The sequence below is a fragment of the Leptidea sinapis genome, chromosome Z (assembly GCF_905404315.1).
Source record: "Leptidea sinapis chromosome Z, ilLepSina1.1, whole genome shotgun sequence".
Classification (NCBI taxonomy): domain Eukaryota; kingdom Metazoa; phylum Arthropoda; class Insecta; order Lepidoptera; family Pieridae; genus Leptidea; species Leptidea sinapis.
Window position 1 is genome coordinate 1,963,757 of NC_066312.1, and position 23,862 is coordinate 1,987,618.

At 34.1% G+C, this 23,862-nt stretch overlaps 1 protein-coding gene across 2 annotated transcripts; it reads left to right on the top strand.

The window, feature by feature from the left end:
• The first annotated feature begins 1,826 nt into the window (after positions 1–1,826).
• On the top strand, positions 1,827–23,349 carry LOC126978389 (E3 ubiquitin-protein ligase UHRF1-like). 2 transcript variants are annotated; one of them, XM_050827157.1, is made up of 16 exons: positions 1,827–2,245; positions 2,417–2,582; positions 4,240–4,420; positions 4,773–4,913; positions 8,777–8,979; positions 11,993–12,093; positions 12,911–13,112; positions 14,266–14,354; positions 15,746–15,830; positions 15,909–16,035; positions 17,231–17,380; positions 18,187–18,325; positions 18,634–18,803; positions 19,259–19,436; positions 21,116–21,214; positions 22,388–23,349. In XM_050827157.1, the coding sequence occupies exons 1-16, from the start codon at positions 2,096–2,098 to the stop codon at positions 22,535–22,537; spliced, it is 2,331 nt and encodes a 776-aa protein (XP_050683114.1). In that variant the 5' UTR covers positions 1,827–2,095; the 3' UTR covers positions 22,538–23,349. The 2 variants fall into 2 exon arrangements, with proteins under 2 accessions (XP_050683114.1, XP_050683115.1); XM_050827158.1 differs by having other exon boundaries at positions 18,634–18,799; positions 19,264–19,436.
• The last annotated feature ends 513 nt before the right edge of the window (positions 23,350–23,862 follow it).

Below are 23,862 nucleotides of genomic sequence, written 5' to 3' on the forward strand. Positions count from 1 at the left end.
ATCAATCTGTCAAACGAAAAGCACTCACATATAAACCTTTCCGGATCGGCGCGCTCCGCCGCTTGATATACACCTTAGATCGGCAAGCGTACGGCGCTCGCGCAGCGTTTTCCCCGTGCGTATTATTTTACGTGCAGTTATAAAATGCTTATAACTATGTCAGTGAAAGCTATTGAAACAAGCTATAAGACCATGTATAAATTATTCATATTGTGTTTCTATTTTATTTCACACAGACTTTTCATTCAACAATAACTGTAAAAATAGGTATATTTTAAAGTAAATGTTGATTTTCAATGTTAATTACTTGTTTTTTTTATTTCCTTTTATGTTTTTGTAATGAACATTATATGTTCATTATAAAATAAAACCAAAATCTCCATAAAGAACAATCTTCGTGCAAAGTCTTGATAACGACCGCTCGCTGCGCCGCCCGGGAACTAGTGAACACGAAAATGCTATATCCGTAAAGCTATCACGTCGAATATTGGTGGCCTTGAATCGTAACGGATCGAAATGTGTATCGGACTTCACTCGTTTATAATTGCGTAGGCAAATAAACTATCTTGTACACCTAATAAGGGTGAAAACTGGGTGAGGTAAAAGAGTGCCTTGGGGCACTGCCGCTCTCTTTGTTTTTTGAATTTCCAGTGCCGGCGGGCACGTCCGATGCGGAAAGGTAAATATAAAATTTGTATGAAATGTTCGATATCACCAACAGAATTGTTGCACAAGGTGCAGTAGCTACTCTCCACTATTCCCAAGCCAGGTGGGCCGGGATGGTGGAGTGACCAAAACGCAGTCTGCTTATAGTCGTAATAAATACCTGACTGGCCATTTTCAGTTTGTTATACCATGGCGCTACAGGTAGGTTTGCTTGAACATTTCCATACCATTTAAAAAAATGGAAGCGTCTGTTTCGTAGTATTTAAAAATCTTACGAGATGGAGGTAAAATAATATTATATGCCTCAAGCGACGTAAATGGGGTTTATAAAGCTGCAGATTTTTTTTTATAATTCTGTACATTAAAATATTAAATATTTTTTAAGCTTGGTGCAAAATAATAGATCTTTCATTTGTCCTGATACTCTTTATCCATTTCAATCTCTCGTAGCCTACCCCTGATTAAAAATACTCATTGAAGAGTTTTGAAATTTATGGAATTTGAATTGTTTTCAATAATCCTAATTTTTTTAAGTATTTATAAATGAAAATAAAAACAGGTTACATATAGCGACTGTTTATTTTTTCAATACTTTTCAATGAGAATATTTTATCAAAAGTTTATCTTCTACCTTAGAATTTCTACCATGTGTGACTTGCACACGCACAATTTTTTTTAAGGCTTTGTCCATTTTATATTTATATTCAGAGTTTAATAGTTAGTAAAATTGGAATAATATTCCAAAAACTTTTAGTTAAATCTGTTGCATATGAATCCTATATTAATCAAATAACCTTACCTATGATAAGTCACACCATCTTATTTTTGAATCGTTAATATATTATTTAAGCACTATTTATAGCACACTTAGGCTTGTTGATTGACACAAAGTTGACGCACGACTAAGGAGAAAAGTGTTCTTACATTGTCTAAGCACACTTTTGCCGTTTCGTTATCAGACTGCGAATGATATGTCCATATGTATAGAACGTCATTAAATATATTTCTTAAATTCGCTGCGCTAAACTTCAGTCAAAATCAAAACTACTTTCGTTAATTCTCTTTGATAGACCAAGTTCAGTAACTTAAGACTTGATTTAAAGGTCTTAGTTACCAGGTCATTAAATCCCAAAAAAAAAAAATAACTTGGTGTATGTATTTCGCGCTAAATGTTAAATGCCAATTTTTATATTGCGATTTTTGAAAACCAATTTTGTTGTATCACTTAAAGTTTTGCAATACGGTTCATATACTACTATAATATACCTACTTGCTATAGTATTTCTCTAATAACTCGGATCACTCATATAAAAAAGTACTATACACCGTAAGAACTATAAGCTAAAAAATTCGTAATTGAGTGTCTTATATCAACATTTCCTGACACACTCCATCATTAATTTACCATACTACAAGTACATTGTGCAAAATGCACGTTAGAATAAGAGTACCTGGAAAGCCTGACACCACAGTGCCTGTGGTTTCAAAACTGACTAAAATAGAACAATTTCGACGTCTTGTGAAAGAAAAATTAAATGTTGACCCAAGACTACAATGTTTGTTGTATGGAGGAAAGCTGGTGAGTATGTTAACCCTCTATAAGACTTAAATATTTCCACAGTTATTAGTTTTCTATTGTTTTCATAATTTGTTTAGTAACCTAACCTACCTATAGTAACCTACCTAACATACCTGCAAGAAAATCGTTACTTTGAAGTTCCATGTTAGTAATATTAACTTTATCATTCAGTTGGAAGATGGTTATACATTTCATGATTATAATATCAAATTGAATGATGTTATTCAACTAATGATAAGGCCGGGGAATGATAAAGAGGATCAAAAAGCTGCAGTGATTGACAAAAGCAAAGTAATTGCTTGTAATACTGATCAAGAAGAAACTATTCCATATGAAGGTATGTAACTGAATTTTTTATACAAACTTATATATTCCTAGAAAGGAGTACTAGAGGTAAACCAGAAATATCTGCATAATGAGGGATAGACAAAGAAAGCTTTTCTATTCTTCTTCCAATTTATTTAGAATAACACAATAAAGTTGTTCACCCAATGGTAAGTGATACCTTGCCCAGTACAATGTTGTGCCACTACAGGAGTCTGAGTGTTACTGACTGCACTCTCTAGTTTTATTAGCCAGGTAATATCACTGGTTATAGCACCCTTCAAACCAAAATGCAAAAAGTTCCTGCACAGTACTGATTGATGGCCCAAAAAGGCTCTGTTCTGGTTCTAATCTAGCCTGCATCCTAGTCAAAGAAGCCTCGTACTGGTAAGACAAATCTTCTTTGTAAATTTTTATATCAGTTTACTTATAATTACTCTTCTCAACTTCATGGGGACTATAACGACCTATCTCTTAATTATTGCTGTTTCCCAAATAATAATATTACATAGCCTATGATATACAAACATGTTTCATATCCATCACAGGATGCAAAGCTGTTGTTCCTGTACATCAATTTGGACCCAGACAGTATTACTCTATTTCTAGAATTGCCTCCTAGGGCAGGTAGAGCAATAAAAGAAGTACTTTTTCAAGGTCCTATTTTTATAAAATCAAAAGGGTCCCATGGTGTTGAGGGTATATCCTAATGATAGGATTCTATTAAATATCACATAGATACTTTTAATCATAATTGTAATAATATGACAAATGAACTGCCCTTCACACCTGGAAATAACAGAAAAGCTTTAGAAAAAATAAAGAGAATAAAACTTAGTATTCTAATGCATTTACTTCATATGTCTTTATTGAGTAATTTTTATAAAAGTGAAATCTAAAAATATTTTATATATATATTACCTACTTTAAATCAAAAACTAAAGTTGCCATCAAGAACACAAGGAGTCTAAAGCTAAAATATCTGACCAGTACACTGTACAGTACCAAGTGATAAAAAAAACTCAAAATCAATACTGAAAGGTTTTGATATAAATATTTTCTCTAAATTAAGCACTAAGCAAAATAACACAGTTGCAGAGTAAAGTAACACTAGTTAGTAAAGTAAGATACACAAAAATAATATGTAATAATTAAATGTGGAAGGACCTTCCAGCATATTCATATATAGGTCATTGTTGAAGCTAAGAAAAAGACATAGTGTTTTTGAAATTAACTTAAGAGTGTTAACTATTCTTATAAATAAATTGTAGGTTTGTCTACAGAAATTCTATTATCACTTTTATGTTTTTGGGTGAGATAGATAAATAAATAATTAGTGACCACTCTTAAATGTTTATTATGAATATCATAATAGTTTAGAGGTTATGTGGTAAGAGTAAATGAAAACACAGTTGAGTTCTGAGTATTTTCTGGAAAAAATTGCAACCGTAATGGATTTTACTTTATTGATTGGAGGATTAATCTCATATAACAACTGTAAAAAAGTAATTATTATAAACAAATGTTAACACTCAAAGTTAAAATAACTTTCGATTAGGAGATTATCATATTTGCAATGGATTAAATTAGGCCCAAACTTGTTAGTGTTTTGCAGACATAAAATAAATGTAATTCAATAATTGATCAGATGGTCTTATTTACATTTCTAGATGCAAAGAGCTCATTATATCTAGTTGGAGATCTAGTAGATATCAGAGATAGTGAGGATGGAGCCTGGGTGGAGGGGAAAATAGTAAGAATAGTGCTAGATCCAAAAATAAAGTCTGAAGAAGAGAGTCAACCAGACCACAAAGAAGGAAATCTATTATTCAAAGTACAGTGTGATGATGAGTAAGTAAATGTGTCTAAACATCTAATTTTGAATCATGGATTTGACTCAGCTATTAGGGGTCATAACTCATAAGGTCATGCATTGAATTAGTAGTTATTAGTATAATATTTTTTAACTCCCACATGTAAGCTCAACAAATCATTAATTAGATATATAACATAATAGCTGCAAAATATTAATTAAAAAAAATGCCTCCCTTAATCTGTAATTCTCATCAAATGACAATATCTTGGACCCACAATTTATTTTCAGAAGATTTTATTTTAATTGAATAATATGAAATAATCATGTTCTGCAATAGATAAAATAGAGTCAGCCAGTTATTATTACAGAATTTATTTTAATTTACAGTGAAGAAGATTCAGATTTGTATTGTAAAGTAAAAGAAATACGCCCCAGAGCTTGTAAAGAAATTGATGTCATGGATTTGAAAACAGGACAGGTGGTTATGATCAACCACAATCCAAATGAACCAAACGAGAAAGGACACTGGTAAATATAATCTTAAAGTTCAATGCTTAGTTTTCAATATTAATGTGGAATTCAGTATTGCTATGAGTTGTATAGGAGGAGGAGTGATCTGGAGCCGGGTCACAAAGATAGAAGTGAGCGGAAATGTTTGGAAGTGGCCTTTGCTAATTGGCAAGCTGAAGACTACCTAGATTTTATATTATTACCTAGATATAAAAAATTGTTATCTTTATTGTTGAATATAAAGGCTTTATTAAATACACACATGAAAAAAGTCTAAGCAACATGCATGACAATAAATTTACCATTTATATTAATTAAGTAAACTTTTTTGTTATTGATGACATTTATTGCTACGTTTAGTCTTGATTTTATAATTTATCCAACCATTTAAATAAAGTTAGTGACAAAATTGAATTGTTAGATATTCTTTACATCATGGAGCAACATCATTTGACGGCAAATAAAATGCAAAGAGGTGTAGGGATGTTGCAAGAGGGAAGTAATCAATCTCAGGTATCTCGGCATTTAGGTATTCATAGAAGTGTTATTTGTCGTCTTTGGCAGTGCTACAATAATACAGGGGATCCCGCTGAACAGCATTCAGGCCGTAAAAGGAGTACAACCACTCTGCAAGACCTGTACATACGACTGACTGCAAGACGCGAGCCGATGTTAACCGCTCGAGAGTTTTGAGGCTACAAAATTAATGTGGTGTTGATTATAGGTCCCCAAACTGTGCGAAATCGACTGCATGAGTACTGCCTACGAGCTCGACGCCCAATTAGGTGCCCACCGATACGTCACGGGAATCGCGCTCGTCGAAATGAATGGTGTAGAGAAGTAGAGAAGAGAGTAGGTGTTTTCGGATGAGTCGCGATTCGGGTTTAGGCCTGATACAAGAAGGGTGCGAGTGTAAGGTCGGCCCGGAAATACTGAAAGGCTCAGGTGCATTCAGGAAGTTCATCCATACAGCGGCTCAACAGTTATGGTATGGGCGGGTATTATGAAGAACAGGCGAACTGAGCTCATTTTTGTAAATAGAATCATGTACGCTGAAAATTACATTGAGGATATTCTCAGACCTTATTTCCATCTATTTGCACAAACCTTTGGCTCCGATTTTACGTTAATGCATGACAATGCGCGTTCACATTCAGCTCGGCGAACCAGTCAATACTTGGCAATGGAGAACGTCCAGGTATCGCCCTGGCCTGCACAATCGCCAGACCTCAACCCCATCGAGCATCAAGAGACGTGTTTTGAAGGACTTGGACGGAGTGACAACAACCCAACAGTTGAAGGATTTGCTACAATTCCATTGGGCAAGATGACATAATCAGTCTCATTAATTCAATGAATAATCGTCGCCGACTAGTTCTGAATAGCAGAGGAGGCCATACTTTGTATTAAATTATCCTATTCTTTCACAATAAATTCATTTTCTTTAGAAATTTCATTTTGTTAAAAAAATGTTTAGTTGCTTATGTACCTTAGTTTCTGCAGTATATTCTTATATTTTTAATTTCTGTTATTAAAAGAACTTATAAAGACAACAGCTGTTATTTTTACATCATAGGATCCTTAACATATTATTTATAAATGAAATACAACGTTATAATGTGAAAAAAACCATCCTAAAATTTAAATTAGTGCATGTTGCTTAGACTTTTTTGATGTGTGTATTATATTATTGTGAGTTGTATAAAAAACATTGATATTCATACTAAACAAAGGTAGAAATAATTCACTACATTACCAATTATATATCACACTACTGTTAAGTGCAGATTTCATGTGTCCACCTTCATTTAATATTACATGAAGTTATAACAAAAGTTTCATTGAAGGTACATCAAGAGGATCATCTGTTCTTTTCTGTTGACTCGGACTGTGATTTATGTTTTATTTCTTTTGATGTTTTGTTTTAAAATGCTGCAAACAAATGAACTCAACAATATATAATAGACAACCTTTATAGCCGAGTGGTTAGCGACCTACCTACTAAGCTAGAGGTCTCGGGTTCGAATCCCAGTAGGTGCAAACATTTATATGATGAATATGGATGTTTTACAAAAGTTACAATAGCATTCAAATGAGTTTAACAATATTCATTAACAAAATTTAGAATATTAATTTCAACTATCTTTATCATTCCAACTATTTTTCACATTATAATAGGCCTCAGATGTTAATTTATTTTTTACAATACATTTAAATTTTTAATATGTAATATTTTAATATCATTTGGGAGTTTATTATAAAATATAACAAAATCCACTTTAAAAGATTTAGCAATTTTACAGAGCCTAGTAGATGGAATTGCGAGTATATGTTTGTTTTGAGTATTGACATTATGTATATCACTATTCTTTTTAATTTTATGTTTAAGTAAGTATATTGTATTAAATATATCACTTTCTTGCAACCCATAACACAAGCTATATGACTAATTTGGGACAAGATAATATGTGTAAGAGTGTCTCAATATTATATATATGATTGTTTATATATGGTTATTATAAAATGGCTTATATCTTATATCTTTAAACGAGCAATTCTTGTATATATATATATAATCTGAATCTCGGAAACGGCTCCAACGATTTTCATAAAATTAAGTATGCAGGGGATTTCGGAGGTGATAAATCGATCTAGCTAGGTTTCAATTTAAAAAAAAAATGGTTTTATCCATGTTTGAATGAGAAACAGCTACAATAACATTAGAATACAAAGGTAAATTTCGCCACTATATACAAGACTATTATAGCTCAGATGAGACATTGGGTGATCCGGAAAGCAGAAGACCCCGGTTCGAATCCAGAAGTCCTATTAGTTTTTTTTTTGTTCAAGTTTAGTACATTCTTAAAAATCCGAGCAAGGCTCGGTCGTCCGGATATTAGTTATAGTCTTACAAAAAAATCCACTCTCAGTTCTTAATTAAAGTTTGCTCAAGTTGTAGAGCTGGTATTTATATGATATTGAAATGATATGGTAAGATAATATTCATTTAAGCAATTGCTATTGCACTGTGACAAGTTGAGACACGTTAACATGAAAAGTCTCAGTTTGATGACAAGTGCTAGATTTCATATTTTTATACAAAAAATTAGAAATGAGCTCGACTGTCGATCACTTATGCATTTTCAGTAGTGCGTTCAGTTCCCTGCCAGGTACCAAGGTGTGCACAGGTCGGAGCGAGGCTATTTGTGGTGAGGGAGATATTTTCAAAGATTCGTTAGTCACCAAATGACTTAAGCTTTATATTTTTTTGTTTTCTTATTTGCATGTATTATTTTGTAAACAAAAATGAAAACAATTTAATTTTTTTGTACAACGATAATTTCTATTGCTCCTGTTACTGCTATTGTAATTTTATTGTTCGATTTTATGTTATTGTGTGTGTTGTGGTGTCACCACAGTAAAGACTGTGCATGCTGTGATATTTAATTAATTTTTCAGCATATATATTATTTATAATTGTGTTCATCTCCGATTTTAAATAATAAATAAATTGATAGTGAAAACTTAGCTTTCTGACATAAAGTAATCAACATCTCATTTTAGTTCACTAGTAATATAGGTTTGGTTATATGATGCAGGTTTTCAATTGATTGTTATAAATGAAGTAACTATTTTTACATCAATAAAACAAGCTTTAAAATATTAATAACAATTTGGTATTTGTAAAATTTATTATAAAATACATAATAAAATCGGAGATTGTGAAAAAATAGGATAATTATTAGATCCATAGATAGTTATAACATTAAGCTTTTACTTAGACAACTTATAAGTGTTATTATTATTGTATTACAAGTATTGATTACTTAGTTCATATAAATAATCATGGAGGTTTGTATAAGAGAATATTTTGTTTTTAGGTATGATTTCAAAATAGATGAGGTGCAAAAGAATAGAAACAAGTATAAGCTAGTCGGAACAATATACTTGGGGAAAGATGCAATACCGCAAGATGATACCACCGCTCCAATACATGATAAGATTTTTGCAATAGAAGAAGCAGTTCCGGTTAACGAGAGGACGGATGAATATAAGACACTCACAAAGGAGCCACCCCCAAAACGTAAGATGAAGCTTGTGTGTATTAATTTCAATTTCAATTTATTGCAATTCCATAAATGTAGTCCTTAAATATAACATTTGGAGTTAATACTATAATTATTATACAAGGCAGTATATTATGGATACCCAGTGTGGGTGTCGCAATTTGGTCTGAACAGCAGACCATAGTAGGGAGACCCATATTTTTATTTATTTTAGTTTGGCTCGTTTAAAAAATCATTTACGGCATAGTAGCACTTTTCAAATAAAATGTTTTTCAGTGTTTTAATAAATTCATTTTCATTATTTATACTTCGAATTTTGTTTGGCAGATTATATTTTTATAGAAGTAATTTCTAAGGACTCGATGTATGTAGTACTAAATTTGATTGTGGGTTGTGAGTGTGGTTTAATCTATACTAATATTATAAAGCTGCAGTGTTTGTTTGTTTGTGTGTTTGAACGCGCTAATCTCTGGTACTACTGGTCCGATTTGAATGATTCTTTCAGTGTTGGGTAGTCAATTTATCGAGGAAGGCTATAGGCTATTTTTTTCAAAATTAGGGATTCGTAATAAAATTGCTATTTTGTAACACAAGTTGTAAAAACGAAAACCTATTTTTGCGTGCGCTGCAAAAACTATTGACAATAGAACAAAATGATGTACAGGCTATAATATAGGCAATATTTTATTACTTATAAAACTATCGCGTGAATTATACTTTATATGGCAAAACAACGTTTGCCGGGTCAGCTAGTTTATTTATATATCTTTCGGGATATCGACGGGGTTTATTTTCTTTCTTTGTGTAATTGTGTAGATTATTTTTAACAAATTTGCATATTTCGAAGATATATATGGAGGGTTAGAATATTTAATTTTTTGAAATGGGGTAGACATGAGTCTGTTATTTTTATTTTGGCCAGTATTCGTATGCACTTTTTTTGTATAATAAATAGGTCCTGGGCATTTGTGCTGTTTCCCCAGAGAATAACTCCGTACCTCAAAAATGCGTAGCCATAAGCATAATACGCGGCTAGTGCGGTTTTTAAGTTGGTAGTTCTTTTTAGTTCTCTGAGTCCATATATAAATTTAGATAACTTTGGTTTTGTTTTTTCGATATGGCCTTTCCAATTTAAATTGCTTTCGATTTCAATGCCTAAAAATGTTAATTTCTCGGCTCATTCGATGTCCGTGTTTTTAAAAGTATATTTAATATTTAATGGTTCCCTTTGGTACGGTCGAAATTGGATTATATTTGTTTTATTATAGTTTATTATATTATCATTGTTACTTGTTATACTGTGCCTGGATATTTAAGCACATACAATAAATCTTGAATAATTCTCAATTTGCCTCAACAAGGGGTAAGTTGTCATAAGATGCTGGTGGCAGTAGAACTAACTAATTACTGAGTCTTTGTCCGGGGAAGTACTCTCACTACACCAGCTATTTCTGCCAAGGTGTGGAGGCTGCGGCTGGTGTGTTTCCACGAGAATGCCATATTCTATATTAAGTTGCATATGCGATTTTATATAGATGCCGGGCGCAATGCGATGTAATTGGGTTAATATCTTATTACGCTATGCTTTACATCGCTTATTATTATGAAACAGCTTATATAAAAGTATCACGAATATGTCAAATTCAAATTAACTTTATTCAATTAGGTCTAAACTTAGTGCTTTTGAATCGTCACTATAAATATTTACTATAAAAATGACTGTATTTACCCTAAGTTCGAAAAAAGTAGAGCTCGTGAGAAGAACATACAAGAAACTCAAAGGCCACTCTTTTCAATCAAATAGAGTATTTTACAATTGCTGTAATATACATAACAATTTACAACAATAAATAAAGCAAGTTTTTATTATATTATACACACTCACACACACACACACACCAACACACAATCTACAGGCCACCTACTCTACTACACTACTAGCATCCAGTCGTGACCTTTGTAACTAAGAAATTGCCTGACAAAACAGGACCTGCACGGGCGTACAAAATTTATAATAAACTTTGGCCTTAGTTTCAAATTGTTAATGTTGAAGGTCTCCAGGAAGGGATTAATGAAAAATGAATAACTACTATAACTGTAAATTATGTATTTAGGCTCTAAAATAAAAATCACATATGATGATGTGACATACAGAATAGAGAAAAAAAAGGTGGTCTGTCAAACATACTGACATGTCGATGACATTTCTTTTCTTTTAAAAATTGTTTTCTGTTGCAACACAAATAAATTAAAATATTGTGTAGAACAAAGACAAAGTGTATATTGTTAGTCCTGAGACAATAATATACATATATATATATATATTATATTTTTCACAATTGCTGTTGTGTTTTATTATATTTATGTGCATAACAAGGTTACTGCGACGTTGAAATCACGTGTGTTTTATTTTCCTAGATATTACATTAATAAAGAAAATTTTTAATCTAATATATAAAATTCTCGTGTCATGGTGTTAAACTTTGAACTCCTCCGAAAGGGCGTGACCGATTCTTATGAAATTTTGAGTGCATATTGGGTAGGTCTGAGAATCGGACAACATCTATATTTCATCCCCCTAAATGTTAAGGGTGGTCCACACGAATATTGTTTTTTTTTTTAATTTGTTTGATTATGAGTCAGCATTAAAAAATACATACAACTTCAAATTTTCACCCATCTACGATCAACAGTTACTTTTGTATCGCGATTTTAATATCGCCAATACAACGTTTGCTGGGTCAGCTAGTTAATATATAGATTATTGGGCCAGTAACCGTCGCGGGCGTCCCCAGAACACTTAAAGTTTCATCATCAAAGGTTTGGGACGCAATGAACGCATAGGGAACAAACATTGATTTTTGTTTTTATAGATATGTTCAAACTTATAACTTAAGTAGACATACACTGTTTTACTCATATATGTTTGTTTATTTCTTATTTTTACAAAATAGCTGTAAGTTTCCTAAGATTTTGTTAATAAATAGATATGCGTGTTGCGATATATTAACTTGGATGAAATTGTTATAGGATCTCAAGCGTTAAAGTGCCGAAAATGTCGCGATGATAAAGAAGTGAGCTGCAAGGAATGTGGCTGCTTCTTGTGTGCAGGGAAGGAGTCACCTAACGAGGTACACACATATTATAACAATAACAATATACTGTACGGAATAATATATATTGTGTATGATGAAATAAAAACACCATACTTAAAAGCATTTTGCATTATCGAGTTTATTTATAGTATTTTATGCAACAGTCGTATAAAGAGGGTCAAAAAACTCGAGCGTTGTGGGTTGAATCACGCAACACAAATAATGACGCCACGAGCGTTTTTTGACCTAGTTATAAAACGTGTTGCATACAATAATATTTGTATGACTACGTGGTAATTTTAAATGAAACAATTATAAAATAAAAACAAATTCCACAAGTTTTCAATCTGCCGCTTAAATGGGCGGGAAATTGTTTTATGTTTTTCTTCAAGGTAGGCAAAGGTGCACCCATACAGCCAACGCGGGTAGTGTGAAAATTACAGATACCTAGCAGCATCTTGGCAAATTATATTAACTAGTTTTTTTTTCTTAAGTAAATATTTTAATTTTTAGTCTTGATTATTTATTTATTTAGTTATTGATTTAAACATGAAAATATTATGTATGCAATAGTGTATGTACTACACGTATTACCTAATATTTCTATGAACCTACCATACCTAAGAAAGGTTTAGTTGTTTGTGGCAGCAAAAAAACCGTTTTTTTTGACGACATTAAAGTAGGTACGGTAAACAATAATTTTTTAGGCGTATAGATGTAGAGTATAATTTTTTTTCAAACTCTTAATAAAGTATGTACTTATATTAGTGATTGATTAAAGTAGAGGAGTAGAAAAAAAGATTTATTTGTCTGTATCTATTGTACAGCAATACGATTGCTCCGTTGTTGATAGATCCTGTTGTGTGACGAGTGTGACCGAGGGTACCACATGTCGTGCCTGAGTCCCGCGGTGACTGAGGTGCCCGCCGGTGACTGGTACTGCCCCTCCTGCCGCCGGGATCCCAACGAGGTGGTCGCACCCGGCGCCGCCAAGCAACGCAAAAAACAGACGTCCAAAAGCGGCAGAGATTGGGGTCGCGGGATGGCCTGCGTCGGTGAGTGACACTGTCCCTTTGATTGAGTAAGTCTGTTGGTGATATCAATATAATAACTCTTCACTTAAAATGAATGTCACGGAACTTATACAAGAATACCAAATTTTCAAAATGCCTATCCATCATACACATTAAATTTGCAACCAAAATTTATGAGCCATGCGGGACTGGAACCCGCGTCGTCTCGGGTTCCGTCCGTTCTGTTTAGATTTGAAAGAGCGTTAGACATCTCAAGTCAATTTCTTATATGCAATTATTGGGGTTGAGCAGGTTACCTGTAACGATTGGCTCAGTTGGTAAGAGTGTTCGAACGGAACCCGAGACGTCGCAGGTTCGAGTCCCGCATCGTTCATAAATTTCGTTTACAAATTTAATTTGTTTAATTAATCCCAGAAGTGAGGGATATCAATTTAAAAACAACAAATTGTTTAGATTGGAAAGTCTGTTTGTTATATAATATATTAAGTCTTCAATTAATATGAATGTTACAGATTTACCTATACAAGAATATAAAATTTTCAAAATGCCTATCCATTGTTTGTTCCAGACTATCTCTGAAATGGCTAGATTGAATGGAACACTACTATTACTTACGAGCTGGCTTAGGGTACTGTTATTTCACTCAGGAAATTTTAAATAAAATTCGATCCACTGTTAGATTGTCACATGATTAAAACTGTGGTTGGACGTAGTGCGGAAACATGACAGCTGACAATGGTCGATAATCAATGTTAATATATATTACACTAGCTGGCCCGACAGACGCTGTTCTGTGCATGATAAGTAAAATACGATTTTTTATGAAAAAATAATATGTCCATACAAAACAAATATTGGAATTAAAAGTAATTATGGGTCTCAAATCGAAATAAAAATTATCCTATCTCTCAAGTTGGTCTAAACTGCACTCGATGAAGTAATTCCCATTAAAATCCGTTCATTAGTTTAGGAGTACATCGCGGACAAACAACGTATCACGTAATTTATATATATTAAGATTATATGTTGTATTGTTTATTTCCATTACGTGACATTAAAGCAGTTTCAGCTTTCAACCAGATGGATGATCAATCGAAGTATTGTAATAGTGCTTTATATTTGATAATAACTAATTATTTATTCTCACATTGAATCATTTGTTAATGATTGTCAGGTAAGACCAAGACCTGCGCGATGCCGGCAAACCACTTTGGACCGATTCCGGGTGTTGAAGTTGGAATGTGCTGGAGGTACAGGATACAGGTATGTACTTGTAGTGTTTAAAAAGAGATGACGACCGATTCTCAGACCTACTAAACATATGTATATAAATCTATCGTACTACAATAATTATTGTATTCGATTGCCATCTTGCAACCCTATTACGGACCTGCGGATGGAACTGAATTAGTAACATAAAAATCGCGATACAAAAATAGGTGGATCGTTAGAGGGTTGGAAATTTTGGGTTGTATGTATTTTTTAATTCTGTATCATAAAAAATCATAATATTATCTAAAAATTAAAAAAAAAATTGGGGTGGACTACCCTTAACATTAAGGGGGATGGAAAATAGATGTTGTTCGATTCTCAGACCTACCATATTGGGTAGGTCTCAAAAAATTTCATGAGAATCGGTCAAGCCGTTTCGGAGGAGTTTAACTACAAACACCGCGGTAAGAGAATTTTATATAATATTAGATGTATAATACTATATGTACAGATATATAAGTTTAAGATGTCTAGATTAAATCATTACAAATTATTAAATATTTTAATGTGTGATCCAAATAGTTTAATTTAATTTTTTTTATATAACAAACTTGATAATTTGAATTATATTCAAATATAACAATTTATATATAATGCCCATACATAATAAAGTTCCGTTTAATCGGAGGTGAGTGAGATGGTATGGTATTTTTAATACAACTAACAACGGGGTATGTTCCAAATGATTTGATGAGTTTGGGTTCGTTGATAGTTTGACGTTATTTATTCAAAGCGTCATGATCTTGTGAAGTTGTTCCGTAATGTCGAGCTTATTGAGTGCAAGTTATGATAACTTGTACAACTTAGGTAAAGAAATTTCATTACTTAACCATCTGTGACATAAAGAGAAACAAATAGTTGTAACAACCATAATTGAATTAAGTTGTTTTTGGTCCAATAATGTTGCGTGATATGAAGCCAATATGAAGAAGTGGTTAACAGAAGTAGCTAGTGACGTCGTTATATTATGTCAACCGAGTTGAAGTAATTAGTCCATTGAGATGTTACTATTTAAGGACCGAATGTTGTATTTTTTAGAGGTTGTAATTTTATTTTTCGGACATATGTGGAGTCAATAGAAGCTTAACCCCAAGTTTGTGGGGTTGCAACCCTTGTCTTCCGGCCGCCATCTTGGAAAAAGGGGTGCAAACACCTTTTTCGCGATATCTCGGAAACTATGCGTTCTACAAAAAATTGTAAAGACGTAATTTGTATAAAATCGCTTTGCCACCAAATTTTTGCTTATTTCAGACACTTGGAATTTCACATTCAGATATAGTCGAATTAATAGAATGGTACAGGTCTTGGCTATTTCCAGTTCGGCTGTTGAGTGTTATAATGTATGCGTGTGGGTTTGTAATGTAGAGTGGGCGTGTCCGCAGGTGTCCGAGTCGGGCGTACATCGGCCGCCGGTGTCCGGCATCCACGGTCGCGACGTCCACGGCGCCTACAGCATCGTGCTCTCGGGTGAGTGGTTGAAGGGGAGGGGGTGAGGGGAGGAAGTGAGAGGTGGTCAGTAACATACGGTGGGCGTGGTTGTTACAGGTGGGTACGAGGACGATTACGACGCGGGCTTCGAGTTCACGTACTGCGGCAGCGGCGGCCGCGACCTGTCCGGCAACCGGCGCACGGCCGCACACTCCACGCATCAGACACTCACCAGGGAGAACCGGTGCGTATTAACACACACCATCAACTTCCACTGAACACCCCTGTCATACTTCAAAGGCTGGCAACCTGGCGACTCACCTATAATATATTCTCATCCAAGTTAGGATTTTTTATTATTAATAAATTTTTAACTTATAAAATTTATATTGTTGTATTGTAATACAAAAATTTGTTATTATGGGTTATAACCTATGAATGTAGGCCGTATTATTTTAAATGTCAAAAAAACAATAAATGTGTTTTTCCATCTAATGATATAATTCAAATACCTATCTAGTTACCAACAAGTTCCACTCAACGTATTAAGCATTCTAATGGATTTGAAATAGATGTTACATTGGTGTGCATCTGTTATCAATGTTTACGAATACTATACTATACTAGTCTAAAAAAGTTATACCTAAAAGTAAAATATATCCTAAAATTATTAATCAATATCTATTATTCAATCAATCATTTGAATCTTAAGAATATGCCTAATTACTGTCTGTTAAAAGATAACAATTATAATATATATGAGGTGAGATTAAATAATACAAGGACTGTGATGTAAAAAAATGTAGATGTCAATTGCGCAAAACATTCCGTTAGTGCAAGATGACCTATTTTTTAACAAATTATATTATTTTTTTTTTACTCCCATATTTTAGCGCCTCAATATTTTTTGTATAAACATCGTAAACATATAAACTTAAGTTTATAATTAATATAATCTTGTACTTGTACGACGCTTCCTTAATTTTTCTATTATGTGGATCCATTATCGCCATCCTCCTTTTTATGTAGTTTTATTTAGTAGTGGTAGTATCTAGTTAAAATAAGTAGTCTTCAATTAGCGCATTTCAAGTCTTTGAATGTCATATTCATATGCAACTCTTATAAATTTCGGTTACAATGTTAGTGGGTTTTTTATTAAGAATAAGTTCAAACGTTGTATTAATTATTAAACTTACCGTTATTACCATTCAATTAACATACATTATTCATAGTTAGGTGAATATTAAAGAAATATCAATTTAAGAAAGAATAATTTTTATGTTTAAGCATCTGTAACATATCAAATCAAATCATTTATTAATAACACCATGTTACAAGTCAAAAAGCAAAAATAGGTCAATTTAAAATTCAAATTATCATTTACATCGCTTCTTTCTGTTCTTTTATCATTGTGAATCGAACAATACACTGTCTGACAGGGCTCTGGCGCGGAACTGCGCGGTGGAGCCCGTGTGTGAGGATGGAGGCGACGCCGGCGAGGACTGGCGGAACGGACGACCCGTGCGAGTCGTGCGAGCCTACAAGATGATGAGACACTTCCCCGAGTTCGCACCGAGCGAGGGCTTCAGGTAAGTCGCACGACTAGCTCTGCTCGAGGTGGGAGCTATGTTCCACCCAGCGTCACGTATTAAGTGATGACGACAACGTTAGCCCGGTTCAAATGATGCGGAGGTCACACATTCCATCAGCGGGACTTTTCAATTGTTTAGTGATACCGCCCGAAACAATTGAACTTTAAACGTTAATATTAATGTAACGTGAGTTATGTCGCACCCCTTATTCACAATAATTGTAGATTGTTTGAACAACAATGAAGATTTACCATTTATGGTGCCCACCAATCTGGTACTCTTCTGGATAGTATATAGGAAACTTTCAGGGTGCCGCCAGATGTGAGGTCGCACACTGGTTCCTTATATTCTTAAGTGCCTGTAGCTTCCAAAGCGCAGATTTTTGCAGATAAGTGTAAGGAAATAAAATGTTGGCCGTGACTTCCTCAATGACCTGTAGTAAGTTTCATTTTAAATAAACATGAAGCACGCAAGTAATGACAAAAACATAATTTTCTCGATACAAAAAAAAAATCAATGTTTTTTTTCTCTTAAACTAATGCATATCTGAGAAAAACTACATCAGTACAAAGTGTTTCTAATATTTTCAGCAGTCTACCCAAAAAACTGTTCGATTCCTTGACCTTCAAATTGACCTCACCCTAACTCCACGATTTCGTGATATAGAACCAGTGTGCGTCGACAAAGAGTGACTATCTTCAATGATGTCCCAGAGTTAAGTGTGGCTTGTTGTGATATTGTTTGGCGCGGGAAAGGTTGTTCAATGTTGCGTTGTTAATGATTATTGTTTTATCACTCGACAGATACGATGGAATATACAAGGTAGTGAAATATTACCCGGAGGTGGGGTTGTCCGGGTTCAGGGTGTGGAAGTATCTGCTGCGGAGAGACGACCCCAGCCCGGCGCCCTGGGAGCCAGGCGCCAAGCAGTACGCCATCGTGGTGAGTGTACTGCAATACTGTCTGTTTGTTGCTGGTGACGCACTTGAGACAATACTCTGTCTCTAGCACTGATACTTCACCTATAGACCCACGGGGTGGCAGACGGTTGCGGGAAAGTTTAACGCGTGAGACTACCGTAGCCCGCTACCCTCTGACATCTTTAGTACTCCGTCCCCCGCCATCGTCTGTCACTCCGTAGGATGGTCGCGCATGAAGTTGTCAGACTATAGTGACTCAGTGCTTTTAATGTATCCATGACTTGAATACAATGGATAATACGTTGTTGATTTTGAGCCCTCTTGTTACAGTATCCAGACGGTTTCTTGGAAGCTGAAGCTCAGAAGAAAGCTCTGAAGCTGAAGACTGCTGGCGACAAAAAGAAAAAGCGGCCGTTGAAACCGAGCACGAGCTCCAGCCCCGAGGCATCACCGGAGCCACTCACCAAGAAACGGAAAGTTGACGAGGAAACTCAGGGTAACTATCACCGTGTGTGTGGTCCGCCAATATACTAGAAGACTTATATAATTGTTTGAAAAAAACTTAAAAACATATTTCATTTGTATAAGCATGAATAAAATTTTTAAATAATTATTCTGTTAGCACTAAATATTTAGTAGATTTGTTTTCTTGTAATAGCGTCGCGTGAGATAGCTTAGTCGACGATGATCACTGACATTATAGTGCTCCGCCGGCCCGCTCTCCTCCTATTATATAAAAATCGACGAACAAACATTTATAGATACATCTGATCAGTTCTAGTATTTTATTTTAACACTTCACTTACAACCTTAAATACGGTAATCTTTCATCAATTACCAAATGTTAAATTTGCTGATTATTTAAAATATTTGTTAACATTTGCTATTTTCCATAGCAATCATCCCAATCATGCTAATCACCAATGTTTAATATCATTTTTGTAATTCCAAAAACACCAGCAAAAAGTCCTGGCGTCAAAATACCGGCCATGTTCTTGAAGAGCCCAAAACTGAAGAAGGCTGAAAATATCAACAGCTTAAGTCCCGCAGAGAGAGATGCCATCAAAGCAGACACATTAAATTATAAGCTGTGGGAAGAATGTGTCGAAGTTTACGAGAAAAAAGGGAGAAAGGTGAGGCGCAGTCATTCCGACATTGCGAACGAGTTCTATATCACGTACTGTGCCATTCTGTCTGTAAGAAAGTTGTCACTTCGTACAAACTCAGAGTGGAATCAGCCGATACCACCTTGATATATTCAAGGTCAGCCCACACTGTCACTTCAAAGGGCGGTAACACATCTCCAACACGTCTGGTGCCCATCTGCTGTTTCTCATATTTATTTATTTATTGGCAGCGCCAACACAATAATAACTTCTCAATAAAACTAAATCTTAAGTGTTATTGCACTTACAGGCAACGACCACATGCAAATATTACATACCTGCACATAAATATTAAATTTTAATAGAGTAACATAAGAACAACTAACACATACAATTATATAATTAGTATCTATAAAGTAAAGTGAATAATATGTGAATATAATGAATTAATTAAAATGAACGAAACTTATTTTACTAATGGCAGAACTAAATTATTTCATAAAATGCAAGAACTTATACACACAACAGAACATATAATAAACTATATGTTATATCAGTATTCGTTTGCACCGTGTCACCTGCGTGTCAACACTGCAATTATAGTCAGATGACTTCGTTTAACATGTTAACGGCTAATGTGCTATTTCCGTTATATATTTAATAACAATAGTTAGTATTTATCATTTTGTTACACAAAAAAATATATTTTGTACATTCTTTTGGCACAAGATTCTACTTCTACTAAGTACATTAACTCGGTAAAATTTTCTCAGTACGTATCTACATTGTATATATATATGTTTTTATATAATGTGCATCAGGGTAAGTCCGGATAACTCAAATTTTGTATTCTTTTTTATATTACATACATATTTTGTTCTGCCCCTCGCTTTTGTTCCGCGCGTCTATCGCTGTGTTGTGTGTGCTGTGATATAAAAACTGACTTAATCTGAACTTACCCTGATGCACTATAATTATTGTATATGTATGTATTGTTTATTATTATTTACTAGCTGACCCGACAGACGCCGTTCTGTCAATGGAAAAATAATGTAAGTATTTAGGAATAATGTAGATGGCTTTAGAGCCATCGGAAATGTGTAGTCAAAGTTAATGAATTAAACAAAAACGTATTTTTGAAAGATTTTATAATATGATGTAGGAATAAAATGATAAGGATTGATATCGTATTTGTGTAAAGAGCTTTTACATTACCGCTTTATAATAATTGCCGCTTAAGTATTAAAATGGATGTAGTATTTGTGTTATCCTTAAGAGATAGACATATGCCATCGCGGACTTTTCTGTAGACATGTAAAAGATACACAATTCCACCATACATTATGTTGTTATATCACAAAGGGTTTAGTCAGCGTTTTTGTTGAAAACTCTTAGACGGATAGTATATACTAAAACCTTCCTGGAGAATCACGCTATCTATTGGTGAAAACAGCATGAAAATTGGTGCAGTAGTTTTTGAGTTTATCGTAAACAGACAGACGCGGCGGAGGACTTTGTTTAATATGTAGTGTAAACATGTTTTCAAAGCGTCTTTTTTAATAAATCTGCGATTTCAAAGGGCTTTACATCATCTCCGATCAAGGCCGTATGGATGACGTCTTTGGGTCCCTCGTTTGATAGACCTACTATTGTCCATTTTTGTTTACAATATAATTTAAATGAGTAAATGTGGGCCCGTGTCGCAGGAGTTCGTAGAGCACGTGACGCAGCAGTTCCTGTGCATCATCTGCCAGGAGGTGGCGGCCGGCCCCGTCACCACCGCCTGTCTGCACAACTTCTGTTTGGTGAGTGATAGTCAGATATTTAATAAATTAACTCCGCCGGGATGATGGACAAGCTCTTACCAGCACTTGAGCCTAACGACTGGATTGCTGGTGTCGATTGTAGTATATTCTCCACTACTAGAAGTTTAGTAAACAATTTACTCGGTGGTGCGCTATTAATACAGATATTTTTTTCAAAATATAATGTAATATTACTTGCTGATTGACAAAAACTAGAACCCATTCGAATATGTAGGTATGCCTCAAATCTGTCAAGAACGGCAGCAAGTAAATCAGCGGGAACCTCCATTTTTTAATAAATTTCGTACAAAAAAAATATTATTTAATAGCCGTGTGGTCGCTCCATTTCCAATCTGTGGTATCATTAAGAAAGTCATTTTTTTATAGTAACCTTTACTAAATATTTTGTTATTTTTACCTTTACCACAGTTTTAATCAATTCTTTAAAATTTCGTAATACATTTGTTTGGTTAATTTTCTGGGAACATGTTATAAAAGCATGTACATCGCGCAACAAAAGCCTTACTAACCCGACTTAAGCGAGTAGGCATCATAAGATTATCACAGTTGTACATACATTACAGTTATAATGTTTATTTCTATAAAAAAGAAAATTTTAAATTGTGATACTGAATGTGTAAGTGTTTTTATGTAAAGCAATAATATTCCTTTTAATGATTCTTTAGGATCTATGTTATAAATAGCAACAATGACATATTGCTCAGGGGAAACCTTAACTCTGTGCTCGAGATGAAAACATTTGATTTTGTTTCATATAACATAAAATATAGGCACGTCTATGTATAGTTAAATTACAATGTTATGAATTTGTGATAATTGTAATATATATGTGCTAATGAATTTGACTCTCTCATATTATTAATGATACCTGCCGTGGCTAAAAACTTATTCAGAAAATACTATGTTAGGTTTGTACTGTTCACTATTATTTAGAAACTAGACTGCACTCGAGGACGTCCGCTCCCGACCAAATACCTATTGGAATAGGCGCTCCTGCTGTACTGTGCATTCTTTCTATAGCACTCAACGTTACACGGTTAATGTCACTGTCGACGTCATGACAGTGACATTGATTGTTAACACATACTTATTCAGACTAGATGTCAATACCCTACAAGTTTGTATTAAAATATTGTAACGTATTTGTTTCAGACATGCCTCAAGCTTGCATTCAAATCAAATGAGAGCCAACAGTGTCCGTCGTGCCGACATGGTCTTGCCGACATGACTCTCGCCAAAAATGATCACCTGACACATGCGCTACGTACTGTGCTGCCCGGATATGACGTCGGCAAGAAATAGAATTACATTCCACTAAGTGTTAAGTTTTTATTATGTGAGAAGCTGTTCATATATTATTATAATGTCCCTTAATATTGAATTTGGACCCTTGTGTCATATTGTATTAATTATGTTTGTTTATTTTCTTTTTTATATTAATGTTTAGGATCAACGTTGAGTAACAGCGTGTGTACTCGAGCAGCCCGCACCGACCCACGCTTAAGCGTATCAAGTGCATAAGTTGTTATACTTTAATAATGTTTAGTATTATCAAAAAGTCGTCTCGTGTCTGTAAATATTGATATTATTGTTGAATTGTATAATGTAATGTAATCATGTGTAAAAGTTACAATTACAACATGTACCGTACAAGTAAATGTAATACACTATGTGTCAGGGTTGAGCCTGAAGGTGTATGAAAGGAGACCCAAGTGATAGACGGGAGCGTTCATTGTTTGTTAAACATAATATCGGGATAAGACTGATGTGACCGGGACACAGATAACTTCACTTTATTATCGTCAGCGGTTATTGAAACTGAGTCTAACATAGAGTTGTATTACGTTTTAAGTATTATTTTAGGTTTGTTCACTGTTATGAATTAGTCACCGTTATAAAGTATGAAGTAAGTACAAGTTATATCGACATTTGAATGAAGTGTGTGCCGCTTTTAATAAATGATGTTACACTATTTCTTTTTATTGATAAGGGCCTTTTGTTTCATGTTAACATGACGTATTTATTAAACGTGAACAGCGCGTCTTTTTAACATGAATAGTCTTTAAGGTTTGTAAACATTTTTATTTTTTCATAAAATAACTGACACAATGTAAGTGGTTGTTATTATTTCACAATATCTGACTGTAATACCTAACACTCCTTTGTTGTACTCCTGGGACATCACATTTTTTTTTATAATAATAATAATCATTTATTCAACTAATAATATGTGGTACAAAATGTTTTATGCCCTACCCTCTGCGATAGGATCTCATACTCAGGGTGAGTTGCAGAGGCTAGGTCCTTCCGAAAGGCTATACATTATTAATCATAAGTAGCAAACTCACTAAAAAGAGGTATGTGTTGTGCGTGTGTGTGTATGTGTGCGCGTGTGTGTAAATAAATGTGGTTATTCTGTTATTATCATTAGAGTTTATATTACTTTTTACATGAAATCTTGAAATTATTAGATAAATATATTGCTGACGGACACTAAGAACTTTACTCTCTTCATGTAATTGGTTGGTTGTGTACCTAAACGGCTTATTGAAAATTATTTTTAGTAGAGTTCTGTGTGCTCGTTCTAACTGAAGCATAAACATGTTGCCAGCTCCACCCCATGCACA

Coding starts and splice junctions, on each gene's coding strand:
- LOC126978389 (XM_050827157.1), top strand. CDS start 2,096: ATGCACGTTAGAATAAGAGTACCTGGAAAGCCTGACACCACAGTGCCT. Junction 14,355..15,745: donor GCTGGAGGTACAGGATACAG/GTATGTACTTGT, acceptor GCGTGTCCGCAG/GTGTCCGAGTCGGGCGTACA. Junction 15,831..15,908: donor CTACAGCATCGTGCTCTCGG/GTGAGTGGTTGA, acceptor TGGTTGTTACAG/GTGGGTACGAGGACGATTAC.